General features: G+C 50.5%; 7 protein-coding genes across 7 annotated transcripts; 4 read left to right on the plus strand and 3 right to left on the minus strand.

Moving 5' to 3' along the window:
* Positions 1–144: 144 nt before the first annotated feature.
* On the minus strand, positions 145–2,520 carry ALT_3821 (altered inheritance of mitochondria protein 6 homolog; the record flags this gene model as incomplete). The annotated part of the gene is made up of 2 exons (XM_033560492.2): positions 145–1,135; positions 1,841–2,520. 2 exons carry the CDS (start codon positions 2,518–2,520, stop codon positions 145–147), a joined length of 1,671 nt encoding a protein of 556 aa, XP_033416383.2.
* Positions 2,521–3,887: 1,367 nt separating this feature from the next.
* Positions 3,888–5,297, plus strand: ALT_3822 (uncharacterized protein; the record flags this gene model as incomplete). The annotated part of the gene is made up of 1 exon (XM_033560490.2): positions 3,888–5,297. One exon carries the CDS (start codon positions 3,888–3,890, stop codon positions 5,295–5,297), a length of 1,410 nt encoding a protein of 469 aa, XP_033416381.2.
* A 2,302-nt stretch (positions 5,298–7,599) lies between these two features.
* Positions 7,600–8,992, plus strand: ALT_3823 (putative MFS monocarboxylate transporter; the record flags this gene model as incomplete). Its single annotated transcript, XM_033560489.2, has 2 exons — positions 7,600–7,643; positions 7,687–8,992. 2 exons carry the CDS (start codon positions 7,600–7,602, stop codon positions 8,990–8,992), a joined length of 1,350 nt encoding a protein of 449 aa, XP_033416380.2.
* Positions 8,993–9,213: 221 nt separating this feature from the next.
* On the plus strand, positions 9,214–11,007 carry ALT_3824 (uncharacterized protein; the record flags this gene model as incomplete). Its single annotated transcript, XM_033560488.2, has 1 exon — positions 9,214–11,007. One exon carries the CDS (start codon positions 9,214–9,216, stop codon positions 11,005–11,007), a length of 1,794 nt encoding a protein of 597 aa, XP_033416379.2.
* Positions 11,008–11,562: 555 nt separating this feature from the next.
* On the minus strand, positions 11,563–12,108 carry ALT_3825 (uncharacterized protein; the record flags this gene model as incomplete). Its single annotated transcript, XM_033560487.2, has 3 exons — positions 11,563–11,674; positions 11,725–12,057; positions 12,104–12,108. 3 exons carry the CDS (start codon positions 12,106–12,108, stop codon positions 11,563–11,565), a joined length of 450 nt encoding a protein of 149 aa, XP_033416378.2.
* Positions 12,109–13,556: 1,448 nt separating this feature from the next.
* ALT_3826 (uncharacterized protein) lies at positions 13,557–19,730 on the plus strand (the record flags this gene model as incomplete). The annotated part of the gene is made up of 2 exons (XM_033560485.2): positions 13,557–13,981; positions 18,311–19,730. 2 exons carry the CDS (start codon positions 13,557–13,559, stop codon positions 19,728–19,730), a joined length of 1,845 nt encoding a protein of 614 aa, XP_033416376.2.
* Positions 19,731–19,778: 48 nt separating this feature from the next.
* ALT_3827 (polyprenyl synthetase family protein) lies at positions 19,779–22,219 on the minus strand (the record flags this gene model as incomplete). The annotated part of the gene is made up of 8 exons (XM_089599643.1): positions 19,779–20,093; positions 20,139–20,386; positions 20,481–20,599; positions 20,644–20,798; positions 20,842–21,475; positions 21,527–21,780; positions 21,830–21,858; positions 21,910–22,219. 8 exons carry the CDS (start codon positions 22,217–22,219, stop codon positions 19,779–19,781), a joined length of 2,064 nt encoding a protein of 687 aa, XP_089455981.1.
* Between the last annotated feature and the right edge of the window lie 569 nt (positions 22,220–22,788).

Raw genomic sequence — 22,788 nt, forward strand, 5'->3', positions numbered from 1 at the left:
TCAAATTTTACTGTGCCTTTTGCTATAACCGAAGCCCTTATCCTGAAGGTCTTAACAAGGATAATACATGACCTCCTCAATCCCAGGAAGAACAGACAACGGCAAACTCCATCCAATAAACCCAAGTCCTCAAACAAATGAAAATCACAACCACCAACTGCGGTGTTTCCTCCAATCCTGCATCGTCCCCTCAGCCAGATCATCCACATTGATATAATCCACCCCCTCCCGAACCAAAACATGCCAGACATGATTCCGCAGGCCCCGCGGCCACGTCGGAGTCCCCCAGTACCTGACTTTGAGGCCGCGGTCATGAGCCGCTGCCACTTGTTCTCGGACGCGAACAAGCTGATCCTGCGAGAAGCGGTTCCGGGATAGCGGTCCGATCGTCTTGCGAAAGTCGACGGAGGCGTAGTAGCTGTTTGTATAGTTATAATCAGCCGCTGCAGCCGCTATTCCTTGTGGGTTTTCTGAAGTGCTTTGATCTAATTTATCCAACGGCGCGTCGAGAAATATGTCGCGGTAGGTGCTATTCGCCGCAATCAAATGGAAAGGGGCATCTCCCGAGAGTACGACCGTCACCGGACGCTGGACCATCTCAACCCCATCGAAATGCGAAAGGTAGCCTGCCTCACGCAGCGGAGCAAGCTGGTCGACCAGGTAAGGCCATGTATCGTTGCCGTCAGTTTTGAAATCGATGAGAAGAACGAGTGTCTGGGATGGATCGTGAGCAAACACACCCGCTAGTTTCTCATTTCTGTCGGGCTGCAGCCGACTGGAGCGGGTGTTATGCCGCTCAAGAACATCCAGCAGCGGATCAAGGTACAGGCTGCGCAGTGTAGCGGCGTGGTGTAATGTGAAGCGGTTATGTCCGACGAGAAGATCCCCTCCGGAGAGCCAAATGTCCGCCTCGACACCGATGCAGCCCGCTTTGATGGCTGAGAAGAAAGGGACGGGCCGCCAGTAGTCATTGTGTGAGTGACATTGCACGGGAGTGACCCCGTGAGTGGACCAGTGAGAGAATATAGACGGTCGTCCACCGGGGAACACCCAGGCATCTAGCCGGGCGTCGAGGTCGTCCGGGAAAATGTGGACGAGACCAGTCCACATTAGTGACAGGACCTTGAGAAATCCTCTAGACGGCGGGGTCAGCATCCATGCGAGGATGTAGTACATGAGAACTTACAGTATCCAAACCAATGCCCAGAAAGGTCTCTTGACGGCTCTGCAGATGATTGCGCGTCGAGACAGAGGACGTGCGTTACATTCGACATGGGAACATTGCCAGCCATTAAAAAGCTGCGGTGGCCACTTCCGTCTTTGTCTGCTCTTGTATATGCTATGTAGATCGTCTAAGCCGTCAAAGGGCAATAATTTTCGACCTGCAAGGTCACCGAGAATCGTCTCCGATGAAGCACAGGTATCCTGGGATGAGGAACTTCCGACCTCACAGTCGTCGGCAGTTGATAGAGATGCCATCACTGAAAACCTGCATCAATAATGAAAAGGTCGGGAACTTAGAGATAATCATTAGCACGCAACCTCTTCCAGCGATCCATGCCGATTTATACTCAAGTTGGCTTACGCGGCCCACAAGGCAAATTACCAGGTCCAGACAGCGGGAGCCAAGAGAGTCCGACGGTTCCTACCATTGAGTGCTTGATCCCATTAAGCTCGGGCAGCTGCAATGCGTTGACCAATCACCGAGTGACAGAATCATTCCAGCCTGCCATGGCCAATCACCGCTGACCAACAAGAAATCCAGCTGCCTAATCTATTTCAGGTAGGTAGAGATCACAGCTTTCTAGCCCTCAATATCTGACAAGGCCACGCTCCATACATCATCCTCAGACCCCCAAACTCCCTCGAGACACCCGTCCAGCCCATCTCCTTGACTGTATCCGCATACTCCCCAACATACCCCGCCATATCCACCACAACCAAGTATCCCCCGGACACCAACACCCTCGCCGCTTCCCCGACTGCCTTCTTCCTCGTAGCTTTATCCGCATTATGAATCGACAAACCTGCCGTCACCAGCGAAAACACTCCATCGCAAAACGGCAACTCCGCAAAACTCGCCGTATGTAGCACCGTCTGCTCGCAGACCCCCAGTGCAGCGGCATTCTTGTAAGTCGCCAGCGGTGAGTTTCCGCTCTGGTCGCCTTTGACGAATAGATCGATGCCGTAGGCAGGTTGGACGGGTGACTCTGAAGAGGTGAGTTGTTTTTTGATTTGGGCAATCTTCAATAGAACCATCCCTCGGCCGCAGCCGAGGTCGAGGGTTGGTGATCTGAAGGTTTCTCTGGGGAGGTTGGCGAGGAGGTCATCCCACACTTGGAATTTGCCTTTGAGAGTTGCGTAGATGTAGAGTGGGGAGAGGATATTGGAGGCGATCAGCCCGAGAGGGGAGTCGATGCCGTAGGATGGGTTTGAGGGGATGTCGTGTGCTGTGCGTTCTGTGGATAATCGTGCGATGTGGTTTTCTGGGGTTGAGGAAGAATAGATTGATTGCGACATTCTGTGTGTAGCGTGCAGAAGTATATTAACAGCAGTGTGAGGAAGTCTGGGAGGTCTATCGTCGAGTAGGGAAAATTTATCTATCCGGTTTTCTTCCTTTGCTATTCTTTTCATAGACTTTATATCATGTTTGATGGTCAGAAAATACTCCGTCCTTTGGCCTTTTCTTGTGTAGTTTCGCAGGCGACTTTCCTTTTATGTGTGTGTCATGAGGCCATGAACTCGTATTTCAGGCAGCAAGAAAACTAGCTAATATCACAAAATCCATACAACATTGTGAAAATATGAGATAAAGATTCTGAGCCTCTAGATAAAACAACTCATATCAGAGTCAAAAAATTGCTTCAGTTCATGCTGACTATGTGGTAGAGGTGCCGTGATTATGCCAAGGATGAAGGTAGTACAATGCTAGGACAAATTAAATTTGTAGATTATGTTCATTTCTCAAACTCCATGTCAGGTGAGTAAGCCCAGGAGAGGCAGCACTTACTTGAAGATGACTGAATTCCTTGATACTTATATAAATTTTGATTAAGCTCGTGTGGTATATATCTCCGAGTGAGCTGCCCAGATACGAAAGGAGGCAACAAGGTCGAAATTCTCCTATATAAACACAATGCTAGTGCAATTATCCATATTTCCATTACCACCTGACACAAGACCAACACATTAGATGACACCGTTTAGAATATTCCATGACGTTGCAGGTCGACGAGATAAGGTGCGGTGGATGTCTTCCGCATCCCCCGAGGAATACCATTTCCGGACATCTTAACATCAACGCCAAGAGGATCAATCGTCAGAGTCGTGGCAAACTGGAAGATGTTTCATAATCGCAAAAATATCCTCAATTCCCCCATCATCACATGTATAAGCGATAATTGTCGGATGAGGCTGGCTGAACTAGCGCACAATGAGGATCCCTTACAGACTATCGGAAGTAATAGCGTAGGCGAGTTCATAAAGCGCTCCTCATTCGTCACAATAACTGATGATAAAGTACAGTGACCACGCATTCGACTTAATCTGAGGGCGAGGACAGTTCTGATTTGCTGCTGGTCTGCATAACCTATCACATCCTGCAGGGATCGCCATCGCTAATGTGCGTCTCTTATATAGTTGATCTACTATGAATGTGGTTGGTTCTGGGAGCGGTCATAGGAATGGTCACGCCGCAGAAGACCTGCATAAGCTGCATGAGCTGGAACCATCTCCTCTGCAATTTAGTCAAATCAAGGGAGTAAAGAGGGTAATAAATACGGAAGTGGTTCTATCTCCTGCAGCTTCTTTTTGTTTCCGCTCAGTCAAGGACCGAGAGAGAAAGTCAATTGCTCGCATACACCCGACGCTCCGATTGATTTTGCAGGATGGACAAAAAGGCAAAAGAGGATCTCAGTTCATCAATGACGGCTTCAACATCGGCCATAATCGAGGACTTTGTCGCTTCCTACGAGAAACAACGCGACTTCTACTGCCGCACAGCAATTGCTGTTAGAAGGGTCTGCGAGGCAGCCCTCGAAAGACATCATATACCATGCCTAGTCAGTCACCGAGCAAAAGAAGCGGCAAGTCTACGCAAAAAGCTATATGCCCGACAACTTCTCCGAGGCCATGTCTACTCCAGCAGGGAAGAGATCAAAAACGAAATTTCCGACCTTGCTGGCGTACGCATTGCTCTCTACTATCCTCGGCACGGAGAGGCAGTCAAGCGCATACTCAATGACGAATTTACTGTCGTGGACAAAAAGACAATCAACCGAATGGGCATCGACGAGGCCATCCACGGCGGCTACGATCGATGGTTCCCGGGCTACTGCGCGAAGCACTATCGGGTGCATCTCAAGAACGGAACGGTCAACCAGGAAGGCGTCCCTATTCTCAACACAAAGATAGAGATCCAGGTCGTCTCTGTGCTGCGGCATGTCTGGGCCGAAGTGGAGCACGACGTGGTCTACAAGGGGAAGCTCAGGGCGAGCAGAGACGACCACCGCATCCTGGACGGTTTGAGCGGTGCGGTCTTTCTCGGCGAATGCTTTCTCGATCAACTGTATCAAACCCAGGTAGCAAAGACTACTACCGACGACAAAGGTTTTGAGAACGTCTACGCGCTAGGATCATTTCTGTGGAATTGGACGGCCTCCCTCGGGCATTGCCAGGTGGAATACCCTGTTGAAGTCGAGTTTCTAAAAGATCTGCTCGGTATTCTGGGACTCAACAACCCACGAACACTACGAGATATTCTCAGTCAGATCGACCTGTCCACTCGAGAAGGCAGCGAATGGCATTCTTTCCGGGCCGCTTTTCACCCCGCCAGATCCAGCCTTACGATGTTCATAATGGCCCGGATACTCTCAATGCCGGTCGGAGCCAGCAAGCTCGACAATACTCCAATAAACGATCCTGGGCCCGATCAGGCACGACTCGAGCTGGGAATTGTTTCTAGTTCCCTGATCTGGCTCGATCGGGTGTATCCGCTCTCGTCTCAATTATTTGGGGCGCTCTTCGCCAGTGACTCATGGGACCGTTATCTGCCTGGAATCCGGTGGCTTGATTCGCGGAAAGCCCAGGATTATTGGAGGGGGAATGCAGTGCTTACCGACGAGGAAAAGTACAGAATCAACGGCCTTTTCCAGTGCTTTGCGGGAAACAGGGAAAAACCTATTCAGCTTGCGTTTGCGCTTGCCAGATTGGGCGTTTTGAAAAGATACGCTGCTGACTGGTTGGCGTTGCGTCGCGTCATCTCGCCGTTGCTTATTGTAATAAAGGCTCGATATTAGTGGCTTCCTTGCCACGGAGAGTGGAAGATATGGTGCGATCTAGGCTGCCTAATTCTACGCATCACTCTGCTTTTGGGAAAGTCATGTATGGTAACGTTGATTTATTGTGTAGAAGTGGGCCTATATCCTGGCGACTATGCATAAGCGAAATGACACTCCTGCAGCGAGACTCTTAAGCAGGCATGTCTCTTTGTTAAATGGAAGGAACAGGTCCACTGTATACATGCAAATAGTCCTACAATCCCTGACCATGGACAATGTTAATAGCCTGCAGCTCATGGTTGCCTAACATAACCACCTTCAGCGAGCATAATACCACACAGCACAACCTAGCCTAGAACACCATATGAGAGATATCAAACCACTGTACGAAAACCTGCCAGCTCAACGGTTGACTAGGCCAATAGTCCTCGATTGGTCAAATAGTACCGGGGCAAAGGCACGCTAAGCCCTAGCTGCCTAGCGGCTTCCGGGCCGTGCGTTAGTGGCCCGCGCTTTGGCAGCCGGAAGCCGGTAGCCAATAGTTCAGTGGTGAAGGGGTGAAGGATTAGGCCCGCAGCTGTGGATGTGGAAGTAACCGTTCTCTCGGGATTTGGTTCATATTCTTTCAATCGGTTAGAGGGGTGATATGCTGGTGGGTTTTGCCAGGATACGCTGGAGACTGGACCCAGTCTGTGGCGATTACATATGGATTTTGCAATGCGGTTTAGTTTACTACAATTTGTGTAAGCTGTTCACAATCCTTGACCGTTTATTGGGAGTCATTCGCAGTTCGACGATATATGCGATCAGGTATATTCAACATGTCTTTACTACCACTCGCAACGCTTCTAATAATCCTTCAGTAGCATTAGAGTACATTTGCGGGATTCGATAACCGCCGCAGATTCTCAGACTGAAACGACGGTCAACAACCCAACCCACTGCTAATGCCTCACATCCCTGTCACTCTTGAATGAGTCACTTTTCAAACAAAGAAACCGCCTGCGCCAATCCTTGGCATACATTGGACGGCTTGCAAGCACGGACGCGACATGTCAACTCAAAATCTACCACAGTGTCGGGTTCGCCCATGGCCCCCGTCAGAGCCACATCGTTGAACCATTGGCCGTTATCGTGCTTAGGGATGGATTTGCAGCTCAGCTCTTATTGGTAGATGCGTTCTGAGGAGACTCCTGCCTGAATGGGCTGGTAGGTACTTCGGTTAGGATCCTGGCTTGCAAGACCGTCTTGAGACTGCTGGTGTCTGAGAGTTGATTCCTCGCCATAGCCGTTGCTCTGTGAGAGGGATCATGGTCTTGTTTTGTTAGTTGCGTCCTCCGGTCATGATAATAGATATCAACCACTTCGAGGACCGGAACCAGGTACCACTAGGGGTCGCCATCTGTTCACAATCTCAATCTCACCCATTCAATGTCCGGTATGCTTTCTAGACCACTCTACTACCAAACAGTGTTCCTATTCACTAATCGAAGCGGAAGACCTCACAGACCTCCGTTGTCTCCGAATAATCGAAACACTCCATGGAAGCGATGATAGCCTCGATCCCCACGAAAAGGCGCTCGTCGTCAAGATATCCGGTCTCGTCGAAGGCGAAGGATGGTTTGGCTTTGAGCGAGACATGATCGTGATATCTTTCATGAGATACCTGCGTGGTCTTGCTATTGAAGAGGAGACGATCGAGGCTAGCTGGTGCCGGTACATGAGGACGGAACTTTATGCATGCTTGTGTGAGATGTCGCCGATAGCAGTGACTCGAGTCTGGAGAAATGCTAACTTGGGGTTGTGCAGTGGATGCAAGAGAGAAGAGGGAGCGCTTAGCAAGACAGGATATGGGCTCTTCATGACTGTTTGGGATATCGAATAGTGGGAGAAAATAGCTATTGTTGCTAGTCAGCATTATGACTACTTAACACAGCTGAGAAACATATGCAGCATATCCGAGTAGTGCCTCACTTGGATCTTGGACGGAGGGAGAGCAATTCCGCACGACACTCTTTTAACATGTTTATACACCTAGCTGCTGCAGGCTTAGGATCATCGCATTAGCTATTCCATATCTTTTGATCTTACTATTCGGATTTTTATCCGAGAGTATGACCGTCAAGATGATGGTTTGAGTCATGCCCCAATCCGTAGATCCCCGATTCATCCGAGGTTATCCGACCAATACATAACGACCTCCTCATCACTCTTCTCATCTAATAACATCAATAACATTATGGCTTCATCAAGGCAACATAATCGAAATGAGTTTGCACTTACTGCAGACCCAGAATTGGCCACTTCCCATCCACCAACCATGGAAGTAGAAGAACCAGTGCAAGAGGAAGCCCCCTCAAACCTGTATGTCGTCTGACCGAATCTATAGTACCGTCTAACGATTCAGGAAATCCACCTTGGTGGTGATAGCCGCCTTCATGAGCATCTTCACCGGCTGCGGGCTCAACTTCGCCTTCGGCGTGTATCAAGAACTCTACGAATCCATGTCCCAACTCCCTGGCCGCACTCCATTCACCGGCGTTACTCCAGCCCAGATTGATCTCATCGGGACGCTGGCCGTCTCCATGATGTCCCTCGGAGCGCCATTCGCCTCGGGCTGGTGCAAATCCTACTCCCCCCGCAGGATCACCCTAGCCGGCACGATCATCTTCGCCACGGCCAACGTGCTTGCATCGTTTAGCCAGCACCTCTGGCAGTTCGTCCTCACCCAGGGCGTCCTACTAGGCTGCGGTACATGTCTCACCTACATCACCGCCGTGACCGTCGCCCCAGGCTGGTTCACCACCCACCGCGGCCTTGCCATTGGAGTCATCTCCTCCGGCACCGGCGTCGGCGGCGTCGTCTGGGCGCCTGCCCTGCGGGCCCTGAACGCCCAGATCGGGTTCAGGAATACCCTCCGTCTGACAGGCGGTGTCTCCTCGGTGCTACTAGGCGCTGCCTCGCTCGTTCTAGACTGGGACCCGCGCACCAAGCGCCAGATCCAACGAGAACGAGCGACGTCTTCCACCTCCCGACTCCGAGTCACGCTCGTGGACTGGCGCGTCGCGCGGACTAGGAAGTTCATCGCGCAGTGTCTCTCCGCGGGGCTGCAGGGCGCGGCGTACTACGCGCCTGTATACTTCATGTCGACGTATGCGCGCACGCTGGGCTACTCCGCCGCGACGGGGGCGATGTTCATCTCTATCTCGAATGCGTCGTCGGCGGTCGGGAAGGTGATCATCGGGCATGTGGCGGACCGTGCGGGGCGGATCAACGTCTTCCTGTTTACGACGCTGATGAGCGCGATAGCGACGCTGGGGCTGTGGTTGCCGTCCACGGTATCTGGGGGGAAGACCCTGTTCGTTGCGTTTGCGATGTTCTACGGTGTGTTTGCTGGGGCGTATGTGAGTTTGTTTCCGGCGACGCTGGTGGAGTTGTTTGGCGTGGAGCACTTTGCTAGTGTTAATGGGTTTTTGTATATGGTGCGTGGATTTGCGGCGCTGGTTGGCACGCCGGTGGCTGGGGCGTTGATTCGGAGTGCTGGATCGCATGTTGGTCAGGAAGTCATGAGCAAGCTGTTCTTTAATACGAGTATCCTGGTGGGTGTTTTGCTCGTCGGTGCTACGGTGGGCGTGGTGTGGGTGAGAATCGAGGCGGCACTCAGTATGATGGATCGTCAGGTTGGGGTCGGAGGCTTCAAATGGAGGATTTGATCTATATCTCCATTTCTCTGTATATATGTTTTATCGGCCATTGAGACACTCCCCTCACTTTCTGACACCTAATCTCGGCATCGTATAAACCTTGTCAGTCTCCACTAGATGCTACGAACGAATACGAGCTTAGTTCGACCAGCCACGAGGCACATATATAAACCCATCTCCCACAACAACAATCATCTTCCTTGTATTACCCGAAGCGGCCAAGGAACAAAATGCGTCTCTTCAACGCAACAACCCACCAACTAACCGACTTCCTCAGCGATGTTCCCCCCTACGCCATCCTCTCCCACCGCTGGCAAGACGAGGAGGTCATCTTCCAGGATATCGTTTCCGGGGCTGCACGCACCAAAAAAGGCTACGAGAAAATCACACAATGCTGCGAGCAGGCCCTCCGCGATAACCTGGGGTATATCTGGGTCGACACCTTCTGCATCGACAAGACCAGCAGTGCTGAGTTGTCCGAGGCGCTGAACTCGATGTATGAGTGGTATCAGAATGCGGAGGTGTGCTATGCGTATTTGTGTGATGTCGCTGAGGATACGGTTGAAGTAACGTCCGGAGCAAGCCAGAGCGGAGTGTTCAGTGGGAGTGTATGGTTCACGCGCGGCTGGACGCTGCAAGAACTCCTTGCGCCTGCGCGGGTGGAATTCTTCAATGCGGACTGGCACCCCATAGGCTCCAAGTCTGAGCTGAAGAGCATCATCGCTGGTATCACCGGAATCCAAGAGGAGGTGCTGGATGGGACCCTCCGACCACAAGAGCTGAGCATCGCGCAGCGCATGTCCTGGGCTGCGGAGCGGGTGACCACCAAAGTAGAGGATATGGCGTATAGCCTGCTGGGCTTGTTCGAGATCAACATGCCGATGTTGTACGGGGAGGGGAAGCGGGCGTTTATCCGGCTGCAGGAGGAGATTATGAGGCAGTCGGATGACCAAACGCTGTTTGCGTGGAAGAGTTTGAGCGCAGACAATACCTACCGCGGGCTGCTGGCGCAGTCGCCGGCGGACTTTAAAGAGAGCGGCGCGTTTGTTCAGGCGGAGCAGAGGTTCAATCGGAGTCCGTTCGCGGTGACTAATATGGGGATCAGTATTGAGCTGGCTGTTGGGCACTGGACTATGGACGTGTACCTCGCGGCGCTGGACTGCGAGATGCAAGGCAAGAAGAAACGAGTGGGGATCTTCCTCTCTCCGTTGCCGGAGGACAATCAATATGCGAGGGTAATGTGCGCTGGGGAGGATCTGCCGACGTTTCCTGCAGACTTGAAGTCCGAATATCGCAAGGTGTACGTGAGACAGAGAATCGCAGGGACACGAAGGCCCCCGGAGCGCATGTACGGGTTCTGGCTCCGGCAGTTTCCCCCCGTTTGGAAGGGCCCTCACTCCCAATTCGAGGTGACGGCGTACCATCCCTGGGACGAAAATGAGCGCAAGCTCTGCATTCCTCCGGGGAAGCGGGGCACCGCAGGAATTATCAGATACTCCATGGGACAGAACCACGTCGTGAACCTGCGCGTCGGATTCGACGCCATGCTCAACCCAGTTGTCCAGTTTGGGGGCTCCCTCATGACAGACGCTCGGCTCAGAGCTCGCGACCCCAATGCCTTCGAGGTGCAGATGGCAGACGACTGGATGGACGAACGGAGGGACCGCGTTTTCATCGGAGACAGGAACCACGGACTCAGCCGGAACGACGGAACAATCCGGATACTGGTCCTGGAGGAGGTCGTCAAGAGACAGCGGATGTGGGTAGTCTATATCGCGGAGCCGGAAAAAGGAGCCTGGCACAAAGACTGCGTCTGCAACGGATGCCTGCTTACGGTGTTTGGGACTCGATATCGATGCAAGTTATGTCCTAGATTTGACTACTGTTCCGATTGCTTCCAGAACGCGAAGCGTACGCATCCGGGCCATAAATCCCAAGAGGACAATCCTGTTTGGCATGCTGGAGTGTACTGTGACTGGTGTAGTGAGGTGAGTCTCCTGCTTATCTCCTTGTGCTTCGGCTGACTCCACAGAATATATATGGAACGCGGTACAAATGCAAGGACTGCAGAGACTTTGATCTCTGCTGTTACTGTATGAAAGAATCGAAAAAAATCCATCCCGGACATCGATTCTCTGAGATTGAACGTCCCGGAGGTCAGCCTCGAGATACTATGCCAATCCGAGAACAGAATACAGTATCGATCAGTCAGCTTCGGCGCATTACGAACGACGCCGGCGCATATAGCCGGCCAGCTCCTAGGAGGTCCTCGCAATGAGAGCGTACCTCCCAGGTGTATCTACAATCTTGACAAGGGTGCTGCGAGGAATAGTGAGAGTCAAGGTCGACTTCGTCTGGTATGATAAGGTTAACGATCAAAGACCAGTGTGATCGATAGTATAGACGAGGAAAAATAGAAGGCGGGGCCATCATCTGAGGACGCCTCAGCTGCCGACAATTCTATAAATCTACAGTGCATGACTCAAGCAAAACGGTTATTATTTATAAAATCACTAGCAACAGTTGAAACCTCTGTCTAGCATGACCTCGAACTCCTGCCTTAAGCCCCAACGCGACACTCAATCATCCGCAACCTCAGTCTCACTCCAAGGACACTCAACATCCTCTCCCCGTATTTCCTTGTACAACTGGCGAGGCACAGCCCAATCATGCTCCCAATCACCATCCGAGCTGTCGCACCATCAGCGAACTACACCGATACCATCAGCTGCAACACTCACCTCAAGCTAACGCAGTTCGGAGCCAGAACCGCCGCTCTGAGCAGGATACACGCAACCACCTCATCATATGGCTTATAGGCCGTCTTTATGAAAGAAAATCCGGCGTTGCCGTGTCGATCCAAGCAGAGAGGCTCGTATCCGTCGTCTCCGACTCCGTTGAGGTGTATTCCCTGCTGTACGTCGATGATTGGCGGGCCGGGCTCGTCGAAGTCGGGACCGACAATAGGCACGCTGGAGTTGTCGATGATTTTTTGAGCATCCTCGACGAGTTGGGGCCAGGCGGTTCGCCATTCGCGGCTCGAGGTGTTGTCGACGGTGTAGTAGTGTGTGTAGCTGGTATTTGTTAGTTGATGGTGTCGATGATTGTTTGTTCACATACCCCATCTTGGATGTATCTCGCTTCTGATGTTGCTGTTAGCCAGGGATGGAAGTGATGGAAACGGATAGCGAAAGGAGATGCAATAGAATATGCGCTGAGGTGTGAGCGTCAATGACTGCATGATGATCTTGATGTCCTGCAGGTGCTGTTTCTGACTCAGGCATACAAGGAAGGAGCGACCTTCACTGCACCTTCAATTTATCGATCATTCACTCTCTTCATAATGGCAATAAGGACAGGACTTTAGAAAGTCCTGTATACGCTTGAAATATCAAGTCATTTCTACAGCGCGATTCCCACATCCAGTCAAGGTTCTGCTTGTAGGGGCATAAAGTTATCACACAGGATGACGGCTCTCTGTCTTTCTTTCCTGGAGATTCTTATTTATATAAAAGCCTACAGTCAAGTAGAATGCACACAGTTTGATCCAAATAATATTATAACGCCTGGGAACAAGCTATAGAATTGATCGCGGCATCGGTACATTAGGGCAAGGGAAACACTTCAGCAAGTTGCTTCCCACTCGTAGCAGTATGACCTGAATCATTCCTCGCAATAATATTATCTAAAATGTGCATATCAGAGCTAGTTTGATAGGCTATGTAGTTTAGTGTGCTATCAGCAGCGTACCGTGTCCCGTGCTTATACTTGCACCTCTGTAGTGATATACTATCTGATCTAGTATCGTCAGTAACGAATGGGCTTATTACATCATCTAACATTTAAATGTACAGACCAGGAGAATCAACATACAGACCATCAGAGGCTGAACGGATTAGTAGATGCGTGGGTTGATCATTTCATCACGAGGTTATGCTTAGGACGGTAGCTATAAGCTGGGTGTCTATTTCTAGCTCATGGCGGCATCAAACAACGCATCGCCTCAATCTTCATTATTCCCGAAAGTCAAACTTAACATTAAACCAAATGCCGAGTAATCGCACCACCCAATATGACAGCTGTAGTTGAGACAGCGCGAGCTATCGACCGACACGTGCAACGACAGCCTGGAATACGAAGGCCAAGCAGAGATGTCTCAGCCCTGACGTACATCATGTCAGCTTTAAGGGCTGTGTTTCAGACAAATCTCCGGATCTGGTATGTTCGAGTCAGGTGAAATGTTTTGACTTTCCAGGCAGATGCTTCCTTTTGGGTGCCATCTGTCATGCTTGAAACACCACCATATAGAACGCTGCTTAAGCGATATTTCGATGTTGGATGGACTCGAGACTCGATGGCTGGAAGAAGTGAGATCTGATTCCTAGTCATGTAAGCCGAGATACTGTCTGCCTTGGGGTGCAGTTATGTGATGAGCTCATGATCCTGACCATCAACCAAGCTGATATTCCTTCCAGAAACATATAAGAGTCAACCTGTCCCTAAACATCTACCTAACTCAACAACACATTCCATCATAACATCACTATTCCACATTCTAACACAAGCCATCACGATGCACTTCCTCACATACATCACCCCCCTCTTCTCCCTCCTCCCTCTCATCAACGCCCTCCCCAGCCCCACCAGCTGCACAACCGTCACCCCAGACATCGCCCGCGTCTCTCAAGCGGAGCCAGTAGCCTCCTACCTCCCCGGCTTCCGCATCTCCCAGCAAGCCGGCGGCACCAACAAAGAAGACATGTTCGTCGAATTCAACGTCACCTCTGGCAGCTGGGGCTGCTCGCTCTCCTACTCCTTCCCCGCCGGCACGCCGGTCACGACATCTGGAGCCGCTGCGCCCGTTGAGATCTTCGCGGTGAACGGCCCGCTGAGCCGGTCTCCTCGCGGCATCGACGTGTCCTGGGCGTATTGTCCGGCACCCGGTGCGCTGGTCGGGAGCACGACCTTTGAGTCGGATCCGAACGAGGCGCGGACGAGGTTCGTTAATAGTTTCTCGTGCACGGATAAGATGACGTATCGGTTGAGTATTGCGGGGTGGTATAAGCAGGCTACGAGTGTGGAGTTTGCGCAGGGGCCTGGGGTTGGATTAAGGATGAGTTATAATTGTTAGTGAGTATTCAGAGTGAGGTTGGGGGGTAAGGCCGGTTGAATTGTGGAGAGTCATGGTGTTGTTCTTGGAATGTCATTCCTTTAATGATGAGTATACTTATGACGGCATTTGATAGTGAAACACTCCTAATTTTGGATCTCAGAAAGAAGGCATATTTGATTCGTTGGCTTTGTTAACCGTAGAACCTCCTCGAGAGGCTCACTGTACATGACTCAAGTAATGTGCCTATCGTGAGGCATCTACTGGGTAGATCTAGAGGTATCACCTATTGAATATAGTAAGCAACTAAGTTTTAACAACCAGAGACCTGATCTAAAGTTGATATCAATCCGTCGACTACACATGATCCGAACAAAGAACGCCCACGCTCCGCTGAGCCACCTATTCGACAATCCCATGGAATAGTCCAACCAGTACGTGCAACTGTATCGCAGGTCAAACAGCAGGTCAGCATGTGGTTAAGGAACCGCTGTCTTAGATACTCTAAGCCCTGGATTATCAAGATTATAGAGGTTGCGTCGAAGCTTCATGAAAAGAATCGCTGTGGATTGGCTCCACAATGCATGATGGGTCACTGACTTTTCTTGTAGAATGGCAATATCAGCATAGGTTTTGTCAAGATAGTCCTTCAGATACTACATAGAAGACCTTACTACTTATGATTTAGCTTGGGTATAGATTTGCATACCACACGGTGAGCTAGCTAAGGGCTAAGGTAATAGGTAATCCTAATACTTACAGTTAACTACTAGCTACTATTTACAATAAATAAGAGATGTCTTTTGAATTGGATGAAAAATAGGATGATATTGATAAAATCAGAATAGTAATAGTTACTAATAATTGAAGGCTCTGCGCATCTGTACTCCCATCAGCTGCCAGGCAGCGAACTTAATTCAGGCCAGTGCCAGATTATTCTTCTGCCTTACCAAAGCATTCTTCACGAACCCCTGGTGCAAGAACAGTTCATCAATCTGCTCAGCTTGCCCTGAGGCATGAAAAACTTCCGCTATTGCAGCATCTGTCCCCAGAAGGACCTGACCAGAAAGTTCGGTCACTGTGTTTGTTGAACTCGACGAGTTGTCGGATGCTTAAGATAAAACCTGCAATGGCGCCATCACTATCGTAGTGATAGTTGGCGTAGCTACCGTTGAGGTAGCCGACAATACACACTGCGCCTAGGGGCCATGTCCACGTCTGCACTGATGGGACGAGTAACTGGCCAATGCACTGCACTTGCAATGCTTCCCAGTTGATGAATCGCCCCGGGTTGAAGTTCGCATCCCGGTAGTATGAGGCCAATGCCACGGTGGCCGCAGGCACTTCTGACGATGAAGCGATCAGGAGTGAACCAGTCCGAGGCCGCGAAATAAGACTTGCTCTCTCCCTCTCAGCTGGCGAGAGGCATTTGTACCCTACTAGTAAACTGAACAGCTTTAATGCCTTCAGTATTTTGGGTTTTGAATCGCTTGGCGATTTGCCATCAGAGCTGCCATTCTGATAAGATCGGTCCCCTCTAGGTTGTTCGTGCAAACAACGACATGAGCATCTTGAATGATGAGTTCAGAAACCGCGTCAAACAATTTCTTGAATGCGGTTTCTCTCTTGGACCATTGCTCGAGATAATTGTCAGAGGCTTCCTTGGGCCGGTGACCCCTTTCTGTATGAGGTCTCACCCTAGACGTCCATTGACCAGTAGTACAGCTAATCGTATTAGCAAATGTATAATCTGACCATGGTGACAACTTACCTAGTTGGATGGTTTAGCGATTGGACCAATCCACGGGAGATTTTGCAATCAAATTTCGCTGATCATTAAGGAGACTCTTTAGCAGCCCCGTGCGATGCTGGCCATTACAGACGACAAATGGGCCCGCATTAGGAGTAACAGGGGACTCGTCTGGTCCGGTATGGACATACCCCGGTCAAAGTGGCCTTCCTGAGGTAGTGTGCATTTGATCAAGGCAGAGGCCTGATTGCATGGAAATCCGGACAAGGCTTATAAATAGTCCTCCACACTAGTTTCTCTTATGGCTGCCGTTTGACAAGGTCCTAAGAAGTTGCATAGCCAACTCATCTGTGAGGAAGTTTCGTAGCCCCTGCAACAGCTGGTATGTGTATCGTTGATCCATGGGCTTTCGAACCTCCTAGATCTTATTGTCAACGACCTGTTGTTCACCCTGCATACGGCATTTACACTAGTTTCGGTCGAGGTCGATTGGGACAGGAAGTGCAGCTGTGAAATTGCTGTCCTTGTAGAAGCATGTGCACCGTCGGTAAAACGCACTATTTTCTCGTCAAGGATGCTTTCCATGAACTCTTTCGTTGCGACCCTCTGCCTCTCGAGGATCATGCATCTGGGCTGTATGATGGGGTCCGAAGACTTCTGTAGAAGGATTAGCTTGACTGTGGGGTTCATATTGAATGATATAACATACACGGATAATGTACTGCACCTGCAAGGTCAAACGTCTGGACAGGGATACAAGAAACACCTTGATATTGTCCATGATTGCCAATGCAAGGCGCCTCAGGCAATCCTAGAGTTAAGTCTTACTAAACTGTGAGACATAATAAGTAAGCATAACTAGCTGTAAGAGAGAATATAAGTAAGTCACTTACAGCAAATTTAACTTGCATGGATCCAGAGCCACTGGCTCCATCCCCAACCTTAAGTTGCATGTAGGCAGTTAGGGTAAGCTCTGGCGCGTCATAATGCATTGGTGCACTCGCCGCTTCAACGAACTGCTTGCAAGCTTTTGCTTCCCAGTCCTCATCCGCCAGTGAGTACTTGAGTGAATTAGCCAGGCGACTAAGCAGACTTCTTCGCGTGTGCGAGCTGAACTTTGTCTGGGGGCATGAATTCATACAGAACGTGGACGGTCTGCCCACCGGAGGGAATCGAGCGACTGGTACCAAGCACAGTTATCCCAGGTCTGTTTGTCCCTCTTATGATTTTGCCTCGCATGACAACAGAGCTTGAAAACAGGGAGGAGCCAGCAAAAGTTGACGGGCAACTCAAGGGCACGATAGACATGTCGTTGCTGTTGGGTGATCGTCCGCAGCCTTTCGCATCGTTTCCTGAGTGTGTTGGGTACTCCGTTTCTACAAGACGCTCTCCGTGCGTGATTGGCCATTTTGGCACAAGGTCCCAGGGCAGAAGTATCCTTTATCTGCGAAGACGGTCGGGGAGACCCAGCGCTGCTTCACAGAGCTGTCAGCACAATATACAGTGTACCTGATCTTGACGATTTACTAACCTTGTAATGAGCAGCCACTATTGCGGCCCACCGGCTGAAAAGATCGCCAAGCTGCCTATCACACATACATTGTTGTCTGTTAGAGCCTCTTCTCCGTGTTAGTAGAGAGCTCCAGCTAGAAAATTTCTATCAATTTACCTAGTGGAGCGCTGCATGCCTGTCTGTCGGATTCCATCCAGGGAATACGAGTAAACACAGTCGTAGAGCCCTTTCGGCTGTGATGCAAGCCACGACGGTATCGTCTGTTCCGTAGCCAGAAGATATATGAGCTCAGCTATAGAGCTTATCATACTGCTGATTCCATTAAGTTTCCCTATGCAAAAGCCTGCTCTGACGACCTTGCAGCTTGCGAGGGTTTTAATAGTTCTAGCACATCTTTTTCCAGAAGGTATGCCGCAGGAAAATATACAGAAAAAGTGGAAGCTCCAGCAGGAAATATACTGTCAAGGGAAGAAGAGAGTTGGAGAAGGTAGAAGGAGAAGAAGAGAAATGGAGTGTGATTATATTGCTAAGCATGTGAATGACCTAAAGACAACATATTCACTCAGTCATTGATTGTTCTGCAACGGACCCATTCAAATGACGAGGCTGAGACAATCAATCCCAGATGACGAACAGGAAAAGTAAGCGACGTGGATGCGCCAATCAGCGGGTAGGAGCGTGGTCTCAGAAACCATGTTTCCATTCTGGGAAAACGTGGCGCTATTCCCGTTCGCTTAACCAGCTTCCATCCAATAAAGAACCACGCCAATTTTTATCGGGATTATCGCCAAGCTAGGTAAATTAAGCAGCGTCAGGCTCTGCGGCTCAGCAGGAATACTTAATTTCAACATGGATACGCCAATCTGACCTTGGAGGAGAATGCACCATGTGTCTTCAAGACAGTGCCCTCCCGCTATGGCCCATTTTCTGCGCCGTACTCTGCACATCCATCAGTGTGATTTTCCAACCAGCAGGCCATGTCTCATTCGTCGATGACTTAAAGGTCAACGCCGCGTTTCTATCTCCCATCACAGGGGCGCTGTGGTCTCTACGCACTATATTCGGGGTTCTCGGGTGTAGGATATCCAACGTGGCAGATCTCCCAGCAGCTCTATGGATCGCCTCGGAGAAGGAGTTCCAGAGTCATGCTGGACCGTACGTGATGAGCGCACTCGGACGAGGACCACGGAATATCTACATTACTGCCCGATGGGTGTTTTTCGTCCTGGTCACCCTCCCGCTTTACCTCCGTCTGGTCTACTCCATCCAAATCTGGTGGGCGACAACATGGGCGACCGCCCTGATAACCAAATTCCTCTTGCTCGAACTCCTGACGAGATACTATGACCCACCACGGACAAAGATAGTCGTACACACGACCTGGCCCGAAGTCCCGTTCATCACTCTATCCAGCTCGCGAAGCCCTGCTGAGCCCAGCACATCCAGCCAGAACCCCGTCCACGGAAAGGAGGGCATCGCAGAACAGAGCATAGACCCCAACGACGCAAAGGCCCTTCTCCCCCTCTGCGCACGCATCCAGAAATTCTGCTCCATCGTAACCGAAAGTCCCGACGACACAGAACGAAGCCGCATGACCCCAGCCAAAGACTTCTACCTCCGCAAAGCGCTGAACCACGAGTCCCTTGACCCCCGACTCTGCTGCGCGCACACGCGGTGTCGCCTGTTCAAGCTGTTCCATGTCCTAGGCCACGCAATGCCCTATCTATTACTGACCCTCGAGGCTCTCGCCGTCCTATACCTGGGCCACCAGAACCTACGCACGATTACCATCCTTGTTACAGGGTGGATCATGAGACCCCGCTGGGTGATGTTTGCCGTCTCCCTGGGTACGAGGATTACCGTGGTTCTTCTGCTGCCCGTCTTTCTGGGGTCGGTTGTGATGGCTGTTCTGCGTGCGCGCCGCCCGGTTACGGAGGTGAGGTTTGCTCGCCGTGTGTTGGAGGTTATGTGTTTGACTCTCCTAGCGGTTGTCTGTGTGGTGTATTTCCTTGCGTTTGGGTATCCGCCTGTTTCGCCGTTTGCTTTTGCGTGGGTGGGGGAGGTATGCGCTGCTCCGGTTATACTGGGAGTTGGGTTCAAGGTGTCTCGATGGATGGTGAGAGGGCCGCGGCGGGGGGTGGCTGGGCAATGGTCGACTGGAGAGGAATGGAGAACGATCGGCGATGAGAAGAAAGTTGCAGAGGAACCGCCGTTGCTGGCACATCTCTTTGCGTTTGCTTGGACGGTGGTGTTTCTGATTCCTGCGGTTGTTGTGTGGGTTGTGATGAAGACAGTGTTTTGTGCTGCGATTGCCTTACAGGAAGCGGAGATTCAGAAGAGGTTTGAGGAGTATTATGAGCGTCCGGGGTTCTAGGAGTCTGGCTTACAGTCTGCCTCGAGGCTGATGGATTATGTATATAAGCTATAGTTTCAACATGAGCATCAAACATCTCAGCGGCTTGTTCTTGCCCATCTTCTCCTCCACTCTGTCCAGCGTCTCAAGCATTGTAGTGAAGAGCTTCTCTAGCACTTCCAATGTATACGACAGACTCCCGACCTCCTTCATCTCGGCCAGAATACGTAACTTATCGGCATGCGACAGCTGCGCTTTCTTGTCCTCTCCGTAGATGACCTTGAATAACTCGTCTGCCTTCGGACTATGTTCGAGCAGATGGAGGACCGGAAACGAGAACTTGCCCTCGTCGAGATCATCGCAGAACCCTTTCTTTGCGGTGTACTATTCAAGTTAGTCTTGGAGGATAAGTTGAACCAAAAAACCCACCTCGTCCGATGCGAGGTTCTGATAATCGTCGCGGATTTGATAATATCTCCCAATGAGGGTTGTCAAATGTTCCAGGTCAGGGTCAAGTTCAGTGCCTGTTAGAGAGCACAGCGCACGTAGTAGCAGTCGGAAAAAGCCTCCAGTCTTGTGGTCGACCATTATGAAGTACTCGTTGAGAGTCGGACTTGTCTTGTTGAACGTCCAGTTTAGATCTAGTGCCTGGCCGCGAGCAAGTGTTTTGACTTCGTCTACCAATCCATGTTAGCATAGAGTAGACCACGGGACAGGCGGATTTACCTAGTACTATTTTCAAACAATCGGGACCAAGATGCTTAAGAGTACAGCCTACGGCCTCCGCATGCAGAAACGTGGCGGTGTTGACTGTCTGACCGAGTCCGAATTGGAGATGTGCAGCGGGTTTACCCCGGCGAAGTGTTGAACCGTCCTCGATATCGTCAAGTCTGCATAATTAGCGGGTTGGCTTATTCTGGTTGGGTAGACTTACAGCAGTGTTGAATTGAAAAGCATGACCGTGACCTCTCTCAGGACTGAAGAGATATCATCTGATACATTGAACCACACTCGTAGGCAATTCATGAATTTGGCCAAGGTGTTTTTGCCAGGAAGCGCCTTTATATAGTTGAATGGAGCCATGCAAATCTGAAAAATTAGCTATCGGTAGCAGATGAGGTGAAAAACTAACCTCGTCGGCATCAGCAACCTGAAAAGGTGCGCAAACATCGATTTCCAAGACAGTCCCGTTTGCCGCCTTGGGTCTCGAACATTTTGTTTCATGGCTGTCTCCATTCGCCGTCTTTTTTTGGTTCCCATCGAGTGCTGCCGGAGGCGGATGTCCTTCTAGTTTAAGGACCAGGTCCCGTCGCGGTTGAAGCAACCGAGCTCGGTCCTCGGCAGTAGTTGTAAACCCGTCATCGCTATATCTGGGAGTTTGGGCCTGCCAGTAATTTGCTCCGCCAATTGATAGAATGAACAGAATGAGGTAGGAGCGAAGATCATCCGACTTAGGCACGGACGACTTATCCCATTGACCGTATCGCTCCATCAGGTTCTTTTCCGCGGCAAGTACCTCTCGTTTCAGAATATCCCCTGCCTCGAGCTCTGTATACCCATATTCGGTCATCAGCAGTGCCATTGCATTGTGGAATGCATCAAGGCTACCAGAACGAAAATGGTCATCAAACTCTCGATGAAAGCTGTAATAGTCGTTTGACAGGGACAAGCTCAAAACACCATAGCCGACCATTTCCGACAAGGCTTGCCGTTCATCTTCCCTCACCCGCAGGCCCTGCATGTAAGCAACGAGCTCGTAAACTTGTCTGATCCAGGTCAGCGAAGAGCTGAATCCGTAAGTTAGAGGCATCGCTCACCTGGCAATGGAACTCTCCATCCGAGCTTTCTTGTACTCTTCGAACGACATGCCGGACTGGCTGCCAGTCGACTGCGCAGTAATCATCTCTACCGACGTTTTGAGGAGCAGTGACCTTGTATCTGGCGTGAAGTCGGGCAAATTATTTAACAAGACTTCAAATCGTTTGCTTATATCATACTCGAACACAGCTGGTTGACCAAATTTCCACATCGACAGGACGCCCAAGGTGTAATCAGTGAGGACGTCTTTTTTCTACTCGGCGTCAGTACCTTCCCCTTGAAGAAAAGGCGAAGAATCTTACGCTTTGTGCATCAAGCGTGTCAATGTCATCTATAGGTCATAAGAACACGGTACCTCAGTAGTAAAGGGAGGCTTGATTACCATCATAATGCAATACCAGTTCGCACATCTCAGCCATCAGGGGTATCAACGCAGGTGGCAATTCGGGCGCACCCAACGAGATCAGATGGCCGGTAGAAGCGATACAACCCCGAGAAAAAAGGGTCTCTGGACTCTTGGACGAGTTTTGAGCGACTCTTTTGATTACGTCAAGCGACGTAGACGTGGCCGTTTCATGGAATCGGGATTTGCGGTAGGGTAGGCTGTTGAAGAACAACGGGGGAAGTTGTTCGTTTGGATCGGGAGGATCTGAGTAGAGATAGCTGTATGAAAGGTCAGGAAAGTCGGACATGCTAGCTAGGACTAGAGTATCAGCGATGCTTGGAATAGTAAATGTGTTTTCAGGTACTCGGCGGACTCGGGGGATTGGGCTTCTTATCGAGACTGTCCCTTCTGAAAAAGCAATCCAGCGTCCCCATTCAGGCGGTTAACGATTGGCTGCTCTGGCGTGTTGTGTAGAATAAGTATGCACGTCCCTCCACGTTGCCCATTAGATATTCAGAAGTGATGGTCTCAGAAGAATGAATTAGTCCGGACGCCTTTTTAGCCGCTAGTGGTAGTATATTTCAATAGATGGTGATTGTGGCTTGCTTGCGGGGCTTCTACTGGGCTTTAGGGGCTCTAGGGGCTTTCGGGCGCAGATCTATCTGCAGGAAAAGCTTTAGTGCCCAGGAATGTCAACCTGTCAACTATTAGACCATTCAGCTAAGGACGTGTCTAGACACCATTTGTAGCGCCATAGAAAGAATAGTGCAAACTGCAGTCAACAGGTTACTCGGCACTAGTTCAACATGGACTGAGTCTAACCCATCTATCTGTTTTCCAGTGCCGAGGTCTCAAATGACATTTCAATTAGATAAG

Source organism: Aspergillus lentulus, assembly GCF_001445615.1.
Source record: "Aspergillus lentulus DNA, contig: Alt08, strain: IFM 54703, whole genome shotgun sequence".
Taxonomy (NCBI): Eukaryota; Fungi; Ascomycota; class Eurotiomycetes; order Eurotiales; family Aspergillaceae; genus Aspergillus; species Aspergillus lentulus.